Below are 22,096 nucleotides of genomic sequence, written 5' to 3'. Positions count from 1 at the left end.
CACAATCAAACATGTCTGGGAAGCATAAGTCTAGTGAGGCATGAGCAGAGATTAATTCCTCTATTGAAAGGTAAGAGGGACAAAAAGGCAGGGATCTTCTCCTTTTTCTCTTCCTTTGTTGAGTGGGACCGTGTTACAGACGAGCAATAACATTTCAGAGCATGGAACTACCAGTCAAGGGGTATTTTGATACTCTTCAATATAATTTTAATCAAAATATATTTAATGTTTCCTTACTAAAATCATCAGGCTTTAACCATTCTCAAAATTCAACTTTAGTGACCTGGGGAAAAAAAAAACCTCTGTAACAAGAGCATGTAGATTCTTGATTTCTGAACACTTTACAAGTAGTACATCAACACACACACTCTTCCACAGCCCTGTTACAAAGGTTCATGAGCTCTGTACAGCTATCCAGTCTTATGTGGATACACATATCCTCTCAGGTGATGAGCACCTACATTAAACATCATTCCAAATAATATATATTTTACAGAAGTTTGTTTACATTTTTAATTAAGGGGTATTGCATTTACTGCATGTTCACAAAAATTTAATAGTAGAATTTAAAAATTCACTTTAGGCATGTTAGCATGAACATCCTGCTGAGCAAAAAGACAGAGAATATGTTAGGCACAGATGAAGACAATTTTAAGGCAAAGGTAGAATTATACAGACAGTGATCTTATCCTTAAAGATAAAGGAATAAAGTTGATTAGAGTGGCTCCAAAGAATGCAGGGAACTAAAGAAAATAATTAGGCAAACCCAGAAGATTCAGGTAGAATTATAAGAGATCCTTCAGCACAAATACAGTTCTGTAAACCTGCAAAATAGTCCCCTTAAGCAGAGAAGCCCAAATATTTGTAATCTGAAAGATTTAAGCTTCAGCAGTGGCAAAAAAAAGGGATTTTTTTACTACCCAGGGTAGATGACAATGAAATAACATTCCAGACTTTCATGTATATTTTCTTCTGAGAAAAAATATTACCTCTAGGCCTGACTTTTGTCCGTATTTTTAATTTCCTGCAACTTCATGTTCAAAATTTCAATTTTTCTGTAATCAGCTGCCAGGGTTTTGTTTTTTTTAAAACTTATCTTATAAATAATTCAGACTTAATCTGATTTAATTCTTGACTCTCTCTAGGAGTAACAACTGACAGGAAGACCTGATCAGTTTTCCTGAGGAATCTGCTAAACTGGGGGACATCTACATTGCTGCCATCTACATTTTGGCCTGTTCCTAACCCTGAGGACACCATAGTCTGCATGGATAGAGAGAAGCTGTAAAGACCTCAGAACAGCCCCCCTGTTCCTATGAAGTGCTCAGGAACCACGCAGAAGCACATGAAGGGAACTTGCAAAACTCAGTAGAAGGGTTTCTCCCATCTTTTTGTGGAAAACTAATGGAGGATCAGGAGCTACTTTCCACACTGGGTTTAGGGCCCATATCTTCTTTCTCAAATATTTATTTGAGACTAACATCCAAGTACAAGTGCATGATACCTCTGTTTCCTTGAGCAGAAAGGCAGCAAAACAGAGGTCCTGGGTTGTGGCTGCAGGTGTTTATATTACCCATTGAACCATAAGAAACTATGACAACCATTTTTCTTACCTATCTCTTTAATAAATCAGGTATTGCAGTGCTGGTAAATATGAGCAGATGGCAGCACTACCTAGTGTTGAGCAGAACTGGTGAATGTTGAACAAGTGCTGGCTTGATATTCAAGTATATTCCTGTCTATCCTTTTCAGTTCTTTCTTCTTTGGTTTCTGTATCACATTTTGGAGATGCAGGTCAGAGAGACACAGCTCTTTTCCTGGTTTTGTTCTCCAGCCTTGTATATGTGTGGTGTGATACCTGTTGGCAAGATCTGCTGTCACCCCAATCTTGCCCTTTCAGCATGTTTGTCAGTAACTGCAGGCTCGACTTCTCAATTTCTTAAGCACAGCCCACCTCATTAAAAGCAGGGAGAAGGGTTTTCATCCCCTCCTTGTGAAAAGCATGATGCTGCATGTTGTTAGCACATTTTCTTAGGGTATCACCTTATTTTATTTGAGTTAATAAAGAGATGAAGAAGAAGCTTCTTCTTTTATTTTGATTTTTCTTTTCTTTTTTTTTTTTCATTTTGGCAGATTAAGCTGGCTGGGTCCTTACAGGCAGAACCCCTGTGGCTCTCAGTATCAGAGATAATTACAATGGGCATGCAGCCAACCTTTATGTTACTTAAAATTATTTATTTCTCTTAACAATGACATCTTTATTTTCAAACTTTCCAGAGGGGTCATTATGTATTGTATTGAGCTAAAGCTCCCATGCTGGGATGGAGCAAGATGAAAGGTTTGAATCTTTAATTAGGATTCCTTTTTATCTGAATTTCCTGGTTAGAGCAGAAGGATGAGAATCAAAGAGACAGCTTTGTGTTCAGGCTGTGTATTTCCATCTGTCAGAAAGAAAGGATTTGGTTACTGAATTTTGGACTGTGGCAAAAATCGATGATCCAGTCTACCTGAGACTGGTTGATGAACTTGAAATGGGAACAGAAATCCAGAAATAATGTCAGGAAGATGCACAATTTCTGCATGGATCTCAGATGTTGCATGCTGGAAAATGCTGAGGCCTGGCCCTGTAAGATTGGAAGGTAATTTGACACCTTGAACAAAGTCTAGTCAAGTACACTAAATGTGCAATAACCCTGGAATGCTGAATTACCACCTGAGTAAGAATTATATTTCTTTTGTGACATCTTCATCAGCTCCCTAGTCAGGTAAAAGCTGAATTATAGATCTTCTGGTTATGCAAAATGTCTGATCTATAAAAGATGGATCATTTATATGCGTATCTTGAGAGCTCTCAAAGTGTCTGCTACCTTGAGAACAAAAGCCTCTAACCAAGTCTGGTTCGCTGAAGCAGCAAAATTCATTTCCCATAACAAATGCATTTATTTTAAGACTATGAATGGGCAAATTTTATTGTTCCAGGCTTTGGGAATCTCCCATGCTCCAGGCATTGGAGGATAACGAGCTATTCAGAAACTTCTTGCTTGTAAAATCTGTTGTACTCATGAGAAGGATAATGCCCCTTCTTGTACTAGTCCAAGCTGCAATACTTTTTCAGAAGAAAACTACTGTGTTTGGACAATGGGTACCAGACTGTAGCTGTAGAAGAAAATAAAGTTGCCAGCATGAAGGGGAAATGGCCGAATGGTGGGGACTCAGCACTGGGATGGTTAATTTATTAAAATGTCTCTAGGAGCAGTGGGGGAGGCAGCCCTTCACGTGCCTGCCTTGTGGGACAGCGTGGGTGTTGCTCAGCTGTGATGGACACAGCCCCAGAGATTGTCAATGAAACAATGATATCTGAGCTGTAAGCAGGTATAAATATATGAAAGGACAGTATCAAGGCATCCAAATGATCAAAAATGGTCCAGTAATGGTTGAGAACCATGTTAGAGATTCAGTAAGGATCTCAAAGAGCTAGTGAAAATTACCTACTTAAGGATGTTCTATTTTATTTACACATGACTCAGCTTCTTGATACCTCTGGATATTTTGCTTTCACTCCAAGAGATGAACTGTGTACCTACAAGGTCTAAAACACCCCTGTCACTAAATTGTGTATTTATGATGACTCATAAAAGCCCATAAGTCAATTTTGTCCTTGGAATATATCCCATTCTCAGCTTTTTTTTTTTCTATCTCCATTTCTTTTTCCTGTTTGATTTGTCTGAATTAATAATTGAGAAAGATCACATTGTGATCACCTCTGCAGACATGTTTCAGTGCTGACAGAAGCAGTGCAGATTCAGATGATGCTTTTTCTATCTGAACCTCATTCTCACAGATGTTGCTACACAGACCTGCCAGAGAAAGCAATGTAAACAGTCGTGGGGAGGAGCCTCCTCCCTGAACAAACAAAATTCATGAGAGGAGAATGCATCTGAAGTTCTTGTAGCCCTCAGGAGCAGAAGTATTTATTTGTGGTTTTGCCTAAATTTCAGGGTGAACATTACAATTTACCATGTAAATTTTTTGGAAAGGTATGTCACTTTTAAAAATGCTTTCATAGCAACTCTGCATTGTGTGAGAATTGAATCTACTTATTTCAGAAAAAGTGTAAAAAAAGGTAGGGAATAGTGATTTATGTGTGAAACCTAGTTATGGTCGATTTTCTATCTATGAACAAGGATCTTCATTTCTCTGTGCCTCAGCTTCTCCATCTGTAAAAGATCATTAATTATTCCAGAGCCATAAACAAAGGCTACTTCAGCAAAATCTGGTGAAGTAACATTTCCAAGTGCTTGAGACACACAGAAATGATTAGAGTATAAAAATATGACTGGGAAGAGAAGTGGAATAAACAAAGTGCTAAAACACTTTAATGAGAAACGCTGACAGTGAATTTCACTCTGAGTGGCAATTCATTTCACAGATCTAATATCTGCCTTTGGGTCCAAACAAATTGAATCCTGCATGGATGAGAAACTAGATCAGATCTTACGGTCTTTCTCACAGGACAAAACCCAGACTGTCTTCTACAAAGTCATTCCTAACATGAAAATGAGATGAGTCTTGAACTGGCAATTTCCTGAGACTTGAAAGAAATCTTATTCTTCATCTCCCTTGTTCCAAGGATATTCATCACTCATTGTCATGGAAATCTTTGAAAATCCTGTAGTTTCCTATTATCTCTCAGTTTTTCACTACTATAATATCTGTGGCTGTGCTGTGGATTTCTAGCTGTTGAAGTGTTTCTGGCACATTTGATGTGGTGTGAGAGACAATAAGGAAATCATGTGCTGCAGAAGAGACTGCTCTTCACAGTGCTGTGGTGAAAGAAACCATCGGTTTGGTGAAGGTGATAATGGAAAAGGGAGATGATGTCAAGAATCCTCAGGCCAATAAATAAATTTTCAGTCACAACTGTTACAATCTCATCTACTTTGGTATTCACCTGTGGGTTAAACCTGCTGTGTCTTCTTTATTTCTGACATGGGTGTCTCTGCAACTGTCCACCTTTTCCCCCTCTTTCTATCAACCTGTCTAATCTGTACCACATCCATGTCTCTTCCATAGGTCCTAACTTCAGAATTGCCAAGGAAGACAAATCTTGTCAGAGAACTTTTCTGCAGAGGCTTGGTCTTATAAAAGGAAGCAGTTTTTTGTCCCTGTACCCTTATAGAACTATGACCTGTGGGGAAATGCCTGTCTGATCCTGCAGGCAGCCTGATACAGTGAAAAGAAGCAGCAAACTTTAAACCTGTAAGTTAATGGTACTGACAAGAGCTGTTAATGACTTCACTGTCACCCATTACAACACTAATACAACTAATCTGAAATTTCATACCATGCTTTCTCCCTCATACCGTGCCCAAAAACATCAGCTCTTCATATGCAACTATGAAAATATTCTGCAACTTCAACTGTGAATAGAAATACACGAAATGAAGTTCTGATGTCTGTGGAAAGTGATTGTAAACTCAAGTCAGAATAAAATAATATCTAAAGAACCCAAAAGGGCAGATTGTGCAAATGCATCCACACTGTTATTAATGTTTTCTTTTTGAATGGAATTGTTTTTCTGTGGGTCCAATTGTATTATAAGGTAACATTTGACATCAGACATGGCTTCATGGTTTGCCCCTGCAATTAATACAGACAGCTTTGTGACAGTGATATTATTAATTTAAAATTTAGATGTCTGAACATATGTATATATGAAATATTCATATAATCTCTTATCTACCCTTCTGAAATTGAAAAGCATTGCTTCAGAGAGCACAGACTTGTGATTTTCTTTCCAAAGCTGTCTTTCCAATTTCTTTCTCATGTGGATGCATTTCCTTCTTTCATTCTCTCCTATAGTCTTCGTGTCAAGTCACATTGCAGGACACCACATCATCTCATCTCACCTAATCATATGATTCAAAAAAGCATATAACAGTCACAGACAGCAGATATTCAAAAAGGCCTCAAAAATACAACAACAAAAAAAGGGTTGAAATTTGATAAGCGAAAGTGTGGGCCGAGTATCAGGAAATATTTTTGATAGTATGGAACTGGGAATATAAAGCATTAGGAACTTAGCAGACAAATCCCTGCTCACTTTAAATTAGAGTAGATAAAGTAAAGAATTATTATTAATATGCTAACACTCAGTAAATCTCTCTCTTGCCACAAAACATTGCTCTGTGATAAAAAAACTCTCTTTGAAATGCTGGAATCCCTCTGCTGCCAGGATTTGGCAAGGAAGAGATGGAAGATCAGCATAGCGCCTTGTTGTAGGAGAGAATAATATTTTCATCATTCTGTTAATCTGAATTACCCCTGAAGTGCAGAAAATCTCTGCAGGACAGGTGGAAAAGAATGCAAATCCAGAACAATTTTTTGATTTCCATATTTCATTTCTGTTTTCATTTCTCTAAATTCTGTAGCTTGCTTGTTGTATTGCTTCTTCCTGTAATGCTGTAATGCTGGAAGCTTCCCTTAAGATACTACTGGGCTGAATTATCATTTGGTAAAAAATGGAATAATGCAATTAATGCCAGAATTTTATTTATGTTAGTCAATCATCTGGCCATTGTATTTAGTAGTTGTCAATGCCACAAACTGTGAGTGTAAGGAAATAAGAAGAGAAATTTACTATTACTTTTATACTAACACTTCATTTTATAGCCAAACATCCGTGTGGTGTATTTATGTATATACCTTTGGTGTGTATAGCAGTGTGCACTTTGTGTTTATATATGACTGTACTATGTGCATATTACATTTTTGCTTCCATTTCTTTTCTGGGAGCATGAAAATCCTTTACTGAAATTAACATTGTAGATCTTTCCATCCCACTGAGTTTTCAGCAGTCTCCTTTAAAACTGCTACTGGTCCATTGTCTAAATTCCAATTGAGAAAGCATGAAAATTTCCAAAAGAGGGTCACTTATTTCTCCATGTAGATAGTTAATAAAAGCTACTTTTCAGAGAGTTAGACATTTTTCAAATCAAATCTGCTACAGATGGTGGTCTAATCTTACTCTTGATTACTTCACTGTAAATACAGTGACATTTCATTGAAGTAAAGGCATTTTAAGTGAACTACTTCTATGAGGAAAAAAAAAATCTGTGTAAATAGAGCCATTATGAGGCTGATGAACTCCTTTACATCCTACTCACACTATAAAATAAGATTGAAGTGGGACGTAAGCCTTGCACTGTGCATGATGAACTTCTCTTACATGATGAATGCTAAGTAGGTGCATCCACTCAGGATCCGTATTGCCCTGCTAATAGAGCCCATGAGTAAGAGCTAAGATTATAAACAGGAGTTATGATTAATATAAACAATTCCTTTCCCCTTTTGTTTGCCCTTTCTAATGTTTGTAAATAATTACTTTGCTATGCTTCCACTTGTATTTCATTATATGAATAGTTTTTTCTCTCCATCCCCCAAAATCAAGGAGACATTTCTCTTCTAACTCCTGCACTACAATGAAATGCTGAAAAAAAACCCTGTTATAAATTATGCCTCTGGCTGTATGGCTTTGCAGAAAAGAGTCTGCAGAAAAGAGTAAGTATCCCCATACTGGAAGGATCACAAGTTGAACATGGGCCAGCAATGTGTCCTTGACACCAAGAAAGCCAATCCTGGGCTCCATTAGTCAGACTGCTGACAGCAGATCGAGAGAAGTGATCCTTCTCTGCTCAGCTCTGGTGAGCCACCACCTGGAGTCCTGCTCCCAGATCTGGGCTCCTAAGTTTAGAGAGACATGTAGCTGCCACACAGAGTCCAACAAAAGGCCCCTAAGACAATTTAGGGAGTGGAGTTTCTTTCCTATGAGGTGAGGCAGGAAGACCTGGGACTGTCCAACATGTGCAGAAGTGTGAAGGGAATGCTTAAAGAAGGCAGATGTGGACAGGCTCTTTCAGTGGAGTCCAGTGACAGGAAAAAAAGCAATCAGCACAAACTAAAGCACAGCATGTTCCATCTAATCATCAGGAAACATATTTTACTGGGAGGGTGATAAAGCCCAGGAGCAGGTTGCCTAGAGATATTGTAAAATCTAGATTTGCTGCATTTTCAGTCATTCTGAGGCTGTAAGTCCAAAGCAGTTTCTTACTTTGAAGTTCTTCATGGGTTTGCCTGTTAGTGTCTTGTGTATTTACTCAGTCTGTAAGTTCTTACTCCTGTCTCCTTCTCCTCTGAAGAACATAAATCTTTCATTTGCTCTGTCTTTACTCTCTGCTATGACTTGATTCTTGTCAAAATAATTTTCTCTCTCTTTCAGGCAACCCCCCTAGATTCCTTTGCTGGTTTTGCCTTCAGCAAATAATTCTGGAATGTTGTTGTGGGAATTTCAAATGAAATGGTGGTGTGTAAGTGAAGACATTTGTTGACACAGAGTCCTCCCTCTGGATCATTTGAATGTTACTTTTCAACCTCATAGTGAAAAATACTCAGTTTTAGGCACTGGTGCACTACAAACTTGAAGAAAATGAAATTAGTTCTCCAGTTTACATGAATGGATTAGGGATAAATCTATACTTATTTTTTACCTATGCCACCATCTAAGCAGATGATTAAAGAAGATCCAAGAATGGATCCTTGATCTGACTTGGTATGCCAAAAAAATAAAAAAGCAGAGGAGATTGACTACTAGGACATCATGGATACAATTGCTTAAGAACTAAAGAGTAGTTCAGTAGTGTGGGATCTCATCAGTTTGAAGAGAGGACTGGAAGGGGGTGCATATTATTTTTTATATCTATCATCAGCTTAAAAGACTCAGTAATTCACATGGTATGTTCCCACGTGAATAGGATCACAGATCCCAAGTGAGCTATAGACAAGCATCAAGTAGCTATGACCAGAAAGACACATCACAGCCCTGTGTGATCACAGTGCAACCCAAAAGCACAGTCAGTTTTACAACAAATGACAGGGTAATGTTACAGCATGGCCATGCAGATCCACTAAAAGACTTGAGCACCTAAATGCCTCAGCCTGTGACCCACAGTTACTCCAGCTAATCTATTTCAGTTTCAGAGAGGATGTAGTTTAAGAATTTCTTGACTGAGTTATTTTAGACCCTAGGATACTGCTGTTATGCTTACCCATCAGATCACACATAGGTGACTTAGAGTTTATCTCATCTCTAGCTTTGCTTTGGCAGGGGACCTATCTGACAGGTACTCACTCAAAGCAGGTATTGGAAAAAAATGATAGGATACAAACCAGCAGTCATGAGGCAGCATTCGGCAGGTGACAAAGCCTACCTTTAGGGCCATTAGGGATTCAGAAGTTCTGGATCATCTTCATTTTTAGACATTTTATATTTGTAAATGCCTAGTTGTAATTAAAAAAATGCTATAGCAATATGGCCCAGGATTTGCAAGTCCTCTGCCCTTGGAGTTTCACCAAATTGAAGTCACAGGTTCATTCCTTACTGTATTTAAGAAGGGCTTACAACCCAGGAACAGCTAGATGCCGGATTCTTCTGACAAGGTGCTGAACAAGCAAGGGAGAACTGTGTCTAAGGAGAAAGTGGCAGACACTGATATATTTTCCTTAATTCAAGCGGTTCTTGCGAATATTTACTTTGAGGTTTGGATAGCAAAGTTCTCATAAAATTGATCTTATGCAGTCCAGACTCGTCTTTTGGATCATTTTATGGTCTGTTAGATTGAAAATGCTGATTAAAAACTGCTTAGCATTGTAAAATGCCAATACAAAGATCCATTTTTTGAAAACTCTCCTCTAAGGGTAGTGCTTGACAGCTGGGGAAACAAAAAAGGAGTGCACTTTCTATCTACATATAATGGGTTTCCTAAAAAAACATTTACGTCAGAAGGATCAGAGTGTCCTGATTGAGTCAAAGAGCTCAATTGTGAAAGGCTTACTGTGATCTGTGGGTGAATAAGCAATGAACAGTCAGTGTGAGAGGCTGGTTTCCTGTCCATGGAGAGTACTAGTGCGACTGGTTCTGTCCTTCATATGCTCTTCTTAGAAAGGAGGGCAGAAAATGTGATGGAGAACCACAACAAGGATGGGAGGACCAAACAAGATATGTGACAGGGAGACATGTAAATATTTCATTTTTTTAGAATATAAAGAAGCAAGTATGTGACCCAATGATTGTGGAAAATGCAGAAGTATCAGATTACAAAGAGCTCTTTATCCAAAATGGGTGGTATACAAAAAGTGCCAGGCAAACTGCAATTAAAAATTATCACAGCCATGGGAAAAAACAGTCCAAGGTGATTTGTAGATTCATTATTCCTGAATTAACCATGATTAGATGCCTTTCTAGCAAAAAATTCTTCAGTCAAATATAAGTTAAATTCAACAGTGGGTCAAGAGGTGAAGTGTACTATCCTGGAGGGTAAAGATCAATGTTCCCTCTTCTACCTTATTATTAGAGACAGTAAGGCACATTTTAATTACTCTTTTCTAACAGAGCAACATGAATAGATCTATTTTTAAATAGCTTATTTCAGAGAGTGCCTTGTCATTCATATCTGTCCAACTAGCTGACTTCTCCAAATAAATCTGATTTTCTTATTTTTAATCGCCTGTTCACTTTGCAGAATTAGAATGGTTCAAAGAGGGCAAGAGTCTGATCTCAGCAACAGAATTGTTTATAAATGATCAATCTGTTCCAGCAGTCCAAATGCATAGGCAGTAGTACATTTGGCTAAAAGTGTCCAAAATTCGATGAGAGTTGCAAAGATGTAACTCAAATTCCAGTTGTAGCCAGCAGCCTGTGCAGTTTCTCGTGTCACTGTAAACTGGAAAAAATCCAACCTTACTTAGCATGGCCTGAATTTAAGGAATTAGTTTTCAGAAGCAAACAGCTTTATCACTGTCAGCTAAGCACACTTGGTTTTGTATGAGAGACATAAATAACAGGACAAACTATTAACTATTTAGGGCACAGATGTCAACCCATTGCACTCATACCAGTGACTTGCTCTTGCAGCACTTGAGTGAAAGACCATGTTACTCTGTTCGAGGAACAGAGGTCATGGAAAAAAACAGAAGGAAACCTCAGTATACTTTCATGAATCTGCATGTTTCAGCTGAGAATATTTCAGGAAGAGAGTTTTCTCATCACCCAGGAAAGGGAAATGAAATAGCTAAGCTCCAAGGCTTTTTGAGGGCAGTTCTGCACTTGAGCACACCAGGACGCTTCAGTTCTGTATTTCAGCACACCAGGGGGAGCGATTCCTCTTTGAACGGGTCCCAGTTACATCTCTGCAAGGTCTAGAAGACACAGTGGCTTTTCATTAGCTCAGCGCAGCCCTTTCAGCAACACTGAAGTGGAACAGCTTTACACAAAGGCCACATGACCTTGAATGATGACCTTGAATGCCACAACAAAATGTAAATTCTGAGAGGTGCCATTTTTTCCATACAGATTTGAAGAGCGAAAGATTAAACTAGCTTTTAGGTAGGGCAATGTGGTTTGCTCTTCCATGCTGTCTTTTAATGATATCCAAAGATTTGAATTTATGTGTGATCTGCAATCCTCTAGATGCCTGGTACTCGTGAACAGCTGCCAACACTCAACACATGTGATCAGCTTATTGCATCTAGCAATCACCTGGTTTCAGGAAGAGAATTTATCACTTTTGTTCTGAACCCAAATCTACTGCCTAGCTGCATCTCTAGGTGTAGAAGACATGAACTCCATGCAGAAGTCATGAATTCTTCATTAAGAAGAACTGTGTAGCCAGCTGGTGAGAAAATGTGCCAAAAGCAGGATGGATTCAAGCTGGTTACCTTCACTTGGGATAGCTCTCAGGTAGACTTGTTGGCTGCAATCAGGACCAAGGAAGATTCAGTGGTAGGGACACCTTGTTTGTTTAGTAAAGCCAAGTTCCTTGGTGGTGTTCACCATTTCCCACCACACCCACAGGTTTTCATTCAGCCTCATAACATATGAATTGTCTGGGACTAGCTACAGCAGCTTCTTTCTTTCTAGATAGCCCTAGGTGCTGAATATATTTGTGCCAAACAGACTCAATCAGCATTTCTCTCCACTGAGTAGCTTGTGCTCACTCAATTAGCCCTAACACTGTGTTGTTGAAGCATGCACTAAGATTACACCCTTCAATTTTAAACAAACAAACTAACAAACAAGAAACCAGGGACTTCAGCCATTTCACCCACACAGGCATTGAAGGTACTTGTGTGCAAAGCACAGAAATCACTGTGTAAGTCATACTGTCATTGAGCCTTTCCTTCAAATAATTTCAGGCATGGAAGAAAAAGTCTTAGCTTACGTGCTTGTCTTTGAACACTCTGGTGAGCAGGGCCTGCTTCTGGCAGAAACATGCCATGGCTTAGTGAGGCAGGAGTGCACAGGCATGTAACTCCCGCCTGAGAATTTCACTTGGCTGCCAAAGCAGCATAGGTGGGAACTTGCTTGCCCGACGTGCTCTCTGGCAGCACAGAATATTAATTGACATCCTGGTGCAGATCCAATTATCTGTCTGGGAGGCTGTCCAGCAACAGACACCAAAAAGACAGGTTCAAGGAACCTCATCAGGAATAATTACAAAACAGCTTGCCTTAAGGTGAAGTTTCTTCCTGTTTCCAGACAGTGAAAAGTTGGTGTTCAAGCACAAAAGACATTAATCTCTGAAATATATTCTTTCTAGCTATAGGCATGACTCTTCTGAGCTTTCATACCAATGCCTAACACCCTTAAGAAGGTCTGTCCACTGATCCCTGTGCATTTAGTTTATTCATTACTCTTGTGCACTGCCTGTTACAGAAATCACATAGAGTAAAGGTGGGCAATAACTTGTTAGTCTCCCATTGCCTCTCTGGCAGAGAACACAGCTCTGTAAGACTTTTTTGGCATTGTTTCTCACTCTTCTGGTGAAGGGCAGGTATCAGGTGCCTAGGTGAGCCCACTCCTTTCCCTCCTCATTCTCATGCCTACCTGTTGAGGGTGCTCATATACTGCAGAACATCCCAGATAACTGTAGAAACAGAATGTACAATTTCTGGTTTCAGATGATTGAGAAAAGTAAAATCAGGGTATTCCTTTTTGCCATGACTTCCTTTCCTCCATGCTTGCAGAGTTAAGGAGTGACATGATGGCAAATAACACAAGCTGCATTCCAGCTTGAGAACCTTTGCATCCCAAATTGCGTAAGAGAATAAACACCTGAAAACTGGGAACACACTGGGAATAAAGAGAATGGAGACACTTCTTACAGAACAGTTATCCATTTGCACTGAAATGTGATGCCAAGCCTGTTCCTTGTGCATTTCTAAGTGTCATTGTCAACACAACAGAATTCAGGCAAGGCTCCCATTTAATCTCCTATTGCATGAAGGGAGAGCAAAAATGTTTTTTCTGCATTTAAGTTTCTACTAGGCTGAAAAGAGGCCATAGAATTTGATCTAGACTGCTAATCTCTCCAGTAATCCTGACCACTCAAGGCATGGAAAAGAAACGCTGCCTTGTTTCCTCAAATGGCACACAGAACTTCTAGAATACACTCATACATGAAGATGCATATATGCACTGTTGTCCTCGGGTGAATATATATGGAAGGTGCTAGAGACCACAGATTCCCCTCAACATCTTGTGCTCAATATGCTTTCTGAAGAGGACAACACTTGTTCTGTCTCAGATGCCGTGGGTGGAGCTGACAGTCAGTCAGCATACATGTGACTGGATGTGTGAGCATTACAAGTTTCCAGAAACCCCTTAAAAAGCACAGACTGAGATTTTCTAGGTTGGACTCTAGTTGGATGTGATATGGGGTTTTTTTTTAATCTTCACACTCACTTTGTACTGTCATGAATGTTTTATTCATGTTTCCTTTTATTGTTTTTGTATTGACTTTTTAATATATTGAAAAATGCACTGCTATTCTCCCTCTTCAGCTAAAAAAAAAATAAAAAAATAATGTTACTCTAATGCTGCAACAAAGAGTCTTAACTGCATTGGCTATTCCAGTGCAACTATTCTGGAGCATCTCCCATCGTAATATTGGGCTCTTGAGTCACTCTTAAACATAGCTTGTCTTCAACTGTTAGGTTTACTGGGGGAATCTTTAAATACATACAGGAGTAGAATGTGAAGAAGTTGTGATGTTCCAACCTTGACAGCTGGAGAAATACACGAGGTTCATGTCTAGTTCACAGAAAGCCAACAGATGAGCACATATCAGAACAGTTGGGGTTATTTCCCCTCTAGACATTCACAGAGGGTATCATAACTGGGGTCTTGTTTACTGGGCCATTTCCATTTCCTTTCCTATATGTTGATGAGGTAGACAAGTGTATAGTTCATGAGTTTTCCTCTCAAGCTCAACTTCATAGATTTATAGAGAGATACAGTCCCAAGGCTCTGCCATTCTGGTCACTCTCATGTGCCTGTACCAAACAACACTGATGATCCCAAGAACATTGTTAGCCCTTTCTTACGGACTGAAGTGACTTACAGGACTGGGACCATTCCCTGATCACTCTTGACAAAAACTCGTGAAAGAGTTTCAACTCACTCCTTCTAGCTGTCTGCTTGAAGCTGACTACTGCATGTCTACATTTTCTTCAAAAACAATATTCAAACAACTGTGCCTAATGGCTAGGGTGAGAAAAAGAAAGTATTTTTCAGCAGCAAAGGTTTCAGATTTTTTTCGTTCTGCTTTGCATTGTAAGGGGTTCAGAAGAAAATGAAACCCAAGATCTGGGTACTCAGAATCTCAGTATCACAGAATCAGTATCACTCAGAATCGGGAGTATCACAGGTTAAGCCTTTCCTCACAAGAATGGGTTTACGAGAACCAGAACTTATTTGTTTCCCCCTTCACTTGCAGGTCTTGCAGGATGGATTCTAAGAATTGTTATTTATTAATTGTGTTGCAGTCCCATAAATAGAGATGGACTGTTCCTCACAACAGCACAAAAGATTAGCAATTCCCATCATGGAGCAGACCCAAGAACTGCACACGAAATAGCATTGAATTTTGAACCCTTTACTCTGAACCTGCTTACCAGGTGACATCTGTTTTTGCTTACCACATACTGTGCACTAGCTGGAACTTCAGTTCCAAACTCGGCTGGCACACCAAGTGATAGCCTGATGCTCATCTCCATCTGAGGAATAATCTCTCACACCACGATGGCATTCTTCTGAAAAAAATGCTAATTTTTTGTTGCCTTTATTATGTCTTTTCAGCTTTGCTGGGCTCTCAGCCATAAATAAAGGCTGCTGATGACTTTGTAAAGTTGTCAGATACCTTTTGTTGGCAGACAATTGGCAACAGGTGCTTGTGATCTGTCCAAGCCGTTATTCCATCTCCACCCCATGTTATTATAACCTTCCCACCCCAAGCCCATTCCCAATGTGTGACATCAGCCACATGTAATTGTCACCAGTCTTTTAGCTCTGCTTTCAAATCACGGCAAGGCTTTGTTTTTTGTTCATGGAACAGGACATGTAGTGTGCACTCTCTGGGTGCATTAAGTCTTCAAGTAGCATACTGACATCTCTTTCTTACATTGAAAATCCCTCTGAATTCCCCCAGAACCTTTCCAGAGTTTGAGACTAGTGGAATGAGGATGATGTAAACATCACACTTCAACTGGTTCAAGTTGATTCAAATGGACTCGCATGAGCTGGATGCTGTTTAGAATCTTCTTCTGGTGACCAACGAGGGTGATTCCAATACGCTGGATATCTCTGCGAAAGAACAGAGGACACAGAAGTTGTTAAAATGAACTGCTTGTTCTGAACAGTCTCAGTCCATTTTGCTGTAGATGCAAATCAACATGTATGGATATGTGTGTGTGTGCCTACTTGTGTCTGAGAAACAGCTGACAAGGCTTCTGCTTTTGCTTGACAAATGTGTGTGGGTGGAGGGGGTGTTGGCAGAACTTGGTAGGTACAAAAAAGCAGTGGAATTGGGACACGAAAAGGATCAGAGGGCTGATCTACAGAAAAAAAAAGATAGTTGGAGTTGTTCAGCCAGAAGAGAAGGCTCCGGAAAGATCTTTCTAAATTTGTAAAGGGGGCTTACTGCAAACACGGAGAATGTCTTTTTACCAGGTCTGTAGTGACTGGACGAGGGGCAGTGGTTTTAAGGAGAAAGAGGGTAGGTTTAGACTGGAGGTAAGGAAGGGTGGTAAGACACGGAAACAAGGTTCCAGGAGAAGTTGTGGATGTCCCATCCCTGTAAGCATTCAAGGTCAGTTTGCACAGTGGTGTGAGCAACATCATCTAGTGAAAGGTGTCCCTGCTTATGGCAGGGCTGTTGGACTAGATGGTCTTTAAATGTCCCTTCCAACCCAAAGCATTCTATGATTATGAGAATGTTTGCTTTCCGGTCTTTTACATAACACTTCAACCCAGTATATGGTGTGGCTGGTTCTACACATCTGCTTAAAAGTGGTTGTTATTATCTGTGCTAGCTGTCATGAACAGGCTCTCTGCAGCACTGGCAAAACATTTTCTGATGCACACTGGATTAGAATTAGTGACAGATATAGATACAGATATAGATACAGATTACAAGTGTATCACAGCATGGATGATGTCCAGAGGCCCTAGTAATAAGCAAGGAACAGTAGCTACTTTTCTTTGGCTTCCCTCTCCTTTCTCATGTGTATATGTTTTCCACACAGCCAATTTCTCAGACTGCTTTCACTTTCTGCATGGAAAACTCAGTGTCTGGTGTCTGTTGCCCTCTGCTCTGTTACTTACTCCAGAGTCATGCGTGATATGACATCAAATGTAGCCAGACCGGCCTGGTCAAAATTCTCCTTGTAGCGGCCCATCTTGATAGCATCCAACCACTCGTGGGCATTGCTGAGGGACGGGAAATCTGGAGGACAGTTGCTCAGGAGAGGCTGAGATGGTCTGCAAAAGAGGCAGGTTCTAAAACCCAAGTTACCAGCATCAGCTCAACACACTAGTAAAGGAAGAATTATGAGAGGGAGAGAATGCAGCCTATAAAGAGGACAGAATGAAGAACTATGACATTTGTTCTTTGTGCCTTGACTCCTTAAGTCCCACCTTTACGTGCTGTTTCTAAGCTTCCAGTGTCCCTTTTCCTGTCTGAAAACAATCAACCAACTCAAGAATTTGATTCTCCTTTCCCATTGCACATACTCTCTCAGGTGCATTCTCTTCTTGTTGCCCAAGATCCTTCCATGCTTTCTTGGTCTAGACCTATTAGCTGGGCAAAGAACTGCAGTGAGGAGGTTTCTGAAAGAGACATGAGACCTCATACACCTTTTTACCTTTGTGACTAGGTCTCTCTCTCCTAAATGTTCTCTTAAGGTCAGATAGTGACCTATGAGACAAATGTGTTGTTTCAGCTCCAACACCCATCAGATAAAAGAATTGCAGTAAAAGGCCAAAGAGATAACTGTTTACATACGGCATTTGCTCTTTTCCTCACCATCTGAATCTGTCTCAAAGCTATAGCATTCTTTATGAGCTGCTTTTAGTAAACTGGCCATCAATAGATACTTTTCCCCTCCCCCAGCTGTGGAGTACATTCCACTGAGACAAGATTTATAACCACAGGGAAAAACCCTCCAGGGCAGCAGGATGTAACTTCGTCATCAGCCCAGCAGCCAACTAACCTTGGCACCATTTATCCCTCCAGAGACTTCTTCTTTGCTGACCTCCTGCCTCTTGTTCCATCAGACTGCAAAATGCAGTTGGGAAAACATGGAATGTAAGCTGCAGTTCTAATTATTCTTATATAGAGACTTCCTTCCCTCCATAAGCTAAGGTATACTTTTACTTCATTATCTCTTGTGGTCACACAGTAGGGTGTGATCACATAATATCCTGTGCTGGTGCACCCAGGTATGTCCCTCCCTTCGTTCCCTATGATCCCTCAGTCATTCACCCCAGTGCAACTCATGGAAATTTATCTCCTGTCACATTCAGCACTCAGAGCTCTCCATTAACTGAATCAGGATATATAGTTCTTCCAACCTGCTTCCTCTCTTTTTTTCCACTTCCTGTTTGTTCTCAGTCTCAAATGAGAGGGTTAGAAAAAAAAATAAATAGCCTGATTTATGGCTTTCTTTTCCTCATGATGCCTACTAAGAGACAAGTCCTAATATTTTGCATTAAATCCCCATCTTACCTGCTGGTCCCAGTGCCAATGGCTTTGAGGGCTGATGGCTTGCGAATCATTTTATCCAGGGCACTGACTATTTGCTCAAATTTGGGTCTCTGGACCCGCTCCTTCTGCCAGCAGTCAAGCATCAGCAGGTGCAAAACAGTAGGGCAGTCTGGGGGTGGTGGCAGGCGATAGTCCTGGTCAATGGCATTAATTACCTGCAGGAAAACAAGAACAAAGCTTCATCACAACTGGGAAAATAAAAGACAAAAGAGCTTCAATGACTCGGTGTGTGCGACTTTCTTCTGCTTGAACTGACAGACACAGGACAGAGAGGGAGATGTACGTGCTCACCACTTCTAAAACTTACATCCTGATTGGACATGTCCCAGTAAGGCCTCTCACCGTAGGACATCACCTCCCACATGACAATGCCATAGCTCCAGACATCACTGGAGGAGGTGAACTTGCGGTACTGGATGGCTTCAGGGGCAGTCCAGCGGATGGGAATTTTGCAGCCCTGGGAAGCAGACAGAAAGCAACCAGAATGTAGTGAGATGAGGACTGCTTGTGAAAACAACATCACTGAAACAATCAGATGTTTGCAGCACAACACAACCTGGAGCATGGTGTGACAGTCCCGTTGATTCTTTCTTGGAAAGAATGCTGGTTTAAATTCATACTATGTTCAAGGCTTCCACCTTGTTTTACTGACAAGTGTAAATGAAAAGAGAGAATAATGCCTTCTTGCTGCTACAAATCACATGATTTTATACTTTCACAGCTTTACTTTGCAGCATTTGAAAGTGGCATATAGCAAAATCCTCCTGAGTCAGAATCATTTGGAAATCTAAAGCCATTTAAATAATGCCAAACTGCAGCACTAGGGACAGATACACTGAGTAGCTAGTATTAACTCCTTTCTCTGTCCATGTTGACCTCTCTAACTGTAGGTAAGACCTGTAAGATGAAATATCATTCAGGTGCTGGTTCTTCAAAATGCACAGATCTAAAAATTGCTCCACTTTTCAGTGACTGAATTCTTCATCCCCTTCTTTTTCAATCCACCTGCTATACTCCCACCCCTTTTGTAGTATGTGTGACAGGTGTCACAACTTCATAGGCAGTAAGCTCATTTGATGGTTGGTTGTAAGCCCATAAATACAGTTAGGCCATTTATCTTTTCTGTAGGAAAAAACCCAGCTCTTTCTTCAAAGAGTGGTAGTACAGGATTGTAATCTCTCCATCATCCCCTTATCCTTCCTATAAAAAGCTAATGAAAGGGGGAAGATAATAGCTACATCAGGCTGTGAGGTTTGACCTATTCACCATCATGCCACAAAGAACAGCACTGAGACTTCCCATGGCAGAGTGGCTCAGATACTCAGTTATTTTTGATTCTTACTGCTTTGGAGCAAATAGCCCACAAGACAGAAGGCTCTACTCCACGCTTCTCTATGGTCTCAAGATGGACTAAAGAGGGTACACCCAAACCAAGGAGGAACACATAAAAAAATTCTATCTGTCAACACTACAGCAACTCCCACCACAGCAGTGACTCACCAGACCCCCAGTGTAGGTGGGATTAGAAGCATCATCCTCCAGGAAGCGGGACAACCCGAAGTCTGACACCTTGCACACCAGGTTGCTGTTGACCAAGATGTTTCGTGCTGCCAGGTCACGATGCACATAGTTCATGTCTGACAGGTAGCGCATGCCGGCTGCAATCCCCCGCAGCATTCCCACCAGCTGCAGCACGCTGAACTGCCCTTCCTTCTGCTGCAAGGGATGAGGCAAACACAGGCTCTCATGGCCACAGAACATGAAGCCAACAGGGGAGACTAACAAAGAGCAAGGTAACAAGGTGGATTTATGAAGTTAGAGAACACACATCTGCCTTTCAGCCCAAATCTGAAGGTTCAAGGACAACAAATAACAAAGGAGGGTGGGTTTAAAGCAATGAACCTCAAATAAAATCAGACATTGGTGATCTTTTCCTGAAGGCAAACCTCCTCTTGTGGCCACATCCACCTTTAGCATCCTACACCTAACCTCACTAACTACTAAGATGGCTAAATGAATGCCAGCAGACAAATCTGCTTTTACTAAAATCTTTGGCTAAAATCTAATGGTTTCTATGCAGTTCTACTCAAGGGGTTCATGTGCTTTTCAAACTGTTCCTGCCAAAGCATTTGTGGCTGAATAAGCACATGAATTGGTAAAAAGGAGAAGTGAAGTAGCTATACTACACAGATTGTCCACATTTGTGTTCCATTACTAGAAAATTTGAAATCCAAAAATAACCACAGGTTTCATTACTTCACTAGAATGTTGAAACTTGAAAATATTCTGTGAAATAAAGTCTGAAAAACATTATTAGAAAGCAAAAATTTGGAACATGGACATAAGCAACTGAAAGGGTGCGTACAAAGATTTGGTACTGTTTACATTAATTACTGGAGTTGAAGAAGTCTAAAATACTGAAATTTTATATGGTTGTTGAGCCCTTGGAGTATTTTCACCATTTGGCCCGAAATCACTTTCTGTGGCTATTTGCTATCATTTCTATTGCACCTGAAGAGGGCAACTGAGGACTTAGGGAGACAGAAGTGTAGAGGAAGGACAGGAAAAATTATCAGGCCTGAAACTGGCACACAGCGAGATGGAGAGGTTAATGGTTGTGGGAGACTCTGTGGTACCCTGAGGAAGGAATCCAGCGATCCATTCTCCATGAACTCTGTGACAATCATGACTGGCCGGCTCTTGGTGACCACCCCCTCCAGGTGGATGACATTGGGATGCTCAAATTGCCCCATGATGCTGGCCTCACTCAGGAACTCCCGCCGCTGCTCCTCTGTGTAACCGGACTTCAAGGTCTTAATTGCCACCATGTATTCACGCTTCCCTGGGTGTTTTAGGCGCCCAAAGCACACCTCTCCAAACTCTCCTGTCAGGGAGGGGAGAAACAATGGATTTTAGTCAGATGTAGTAAAGCATTCTACTCCACTCCAAAGTGGACAACTTCAGGTGATGCTTGGAAATAGGGTTATGGGATCGTATAGAGTAAGGCAAAGTTTTTGGTGAAGGTTGGAGACTACTACATCTTCAGGGTTCAAATGAGGAGTTCAGATCCTTCCAAGGGTGTTTTAAGCTTGGTTTAGAGCCAGCATCTAAGGGTTGGCAGGTTAAAAATAAATGTTTAGATATCCTGGGACACTTGATGTACCACGGATCCAAGGGTCCATTTTGGGCAAGTAGTGTGCCAGGTCTCAAGGTGAACAAGAAGGCACTTTAAATAATCTGCAGATTCTCACACTACCTGATCCAATGACCTCCTCAATCTTGATGAGGGACACATCAATCTCCTTGGCAAATTCTCGAATGGCTTCATTGGGATCTTCATAGGTTGAAGGATCAATGTAATACTTCACTCCAAGTCCTGTAGTGGGGGAAACAGCCCAAAACATCACCAGAATCAAACCCTGAGACAGACAGGTGTTAATGAGTCCTGAAGAAACAGGCCCTTGCCATCTGCTGCTCAAACACACTTACCTCGTGCACCGATATACTGCTGCAGGCGGTCTGTGTATGGAGTCTCTCGCCTTTTACTGCAGGACACAAAGGAAAGGAAAGTCAAAACACACACAAGAGTCTCTCATCAGATGCTGGGGTAGGCTTCTCAGTACAAGGCTCAGAGAATCCTTGAAATTAGGGGTAGAAGATGGATGTTAAGATCCTGCCCATCTCCTGGTAACCAGTGCATGCTTGTTTTCTATGTGGTGGGTTTTGTACCATTGTTGGCATCCCCATTTTAGAAATGACAAATGATAGGGCTTCCAACACTATCCTGAAAAAGAATATTACAGTTTAATGTTACTGCCTTGGAAGTTTTCTTGCTACCCAGGCTAAATTTGCATTTTAATTTAATTTAATTACAACAAATTATTCTTTTCAATTATAATGTATGCCTTCTTCTGTGATGCCTTTTAAGTTCTTCAAAA

General features: G+C 40.6%; 1 protein-coding gene across 2 annotated transcripts in view; it reads right to left on the bottom strand.

The window, feature by feature from the left end:
• Positions 1-13,810: 13,810 nt before the first annotated feature.
• The window catches only part of EPHB6 (EPH receptor B6), a 68,667-nt gene continuing 60,381 nt past the window's right edge, over positions 13,811-22,096 (bottom strand). For both annotated transcript variants that reach the window (XM_015637818.3, XM_015637808.3), the window contains exons 10-17: positions 21,648-21,703; positions 21,415-21,534; positions 20,795-21,042; positions 19,659-19,874; positions 18,466-18,615; positions 18,120-18,313; positions 16,718-16,873; positions 13,811-15,697 (exon numbers count right to left, since the gene is read on the bottom strand). In XM_015637818.3, coding sequence (XP_015493304.1) covers positions 15,589-15,697; positions 16,718-16,873; positions 18,120-18,313; positions 18,466-18,615; positions 19,659-19,874; positions 20,795-21,042; positions 21,415-21,534; positions 21,648-21,703 — 1,249 coding nt within the window. In that variant the 3' untranslated portion in view covers positions 13,811-15,588. The remainder of the gene's footprint in view (positions 15,698-16,717; positions 16,874-18,119; positions 18,314-18,465; positions 18,616-19,658; positions 19,875-20,794; positions 21,043-21,414; positions 21,535-21,647; positions 21,704-22,096) is intronic.

This window comes from Parus major, chromosome 1 (assembly GCF_001522545.3).
Source record: "Parus major isolate Abel chromosome 1, Parus_major1.1, whole genome shotgun sequence".
Lineage (NCBI taxonomy): Eukaryota > Metazoa > Chordata > Aves > Passeriformes > Paridae > Parus > Parus major.
Note: the sequence above shows the minus strand (reverse complement) of the source record. Positions and strands in the feature narration are given on the sequence as shown.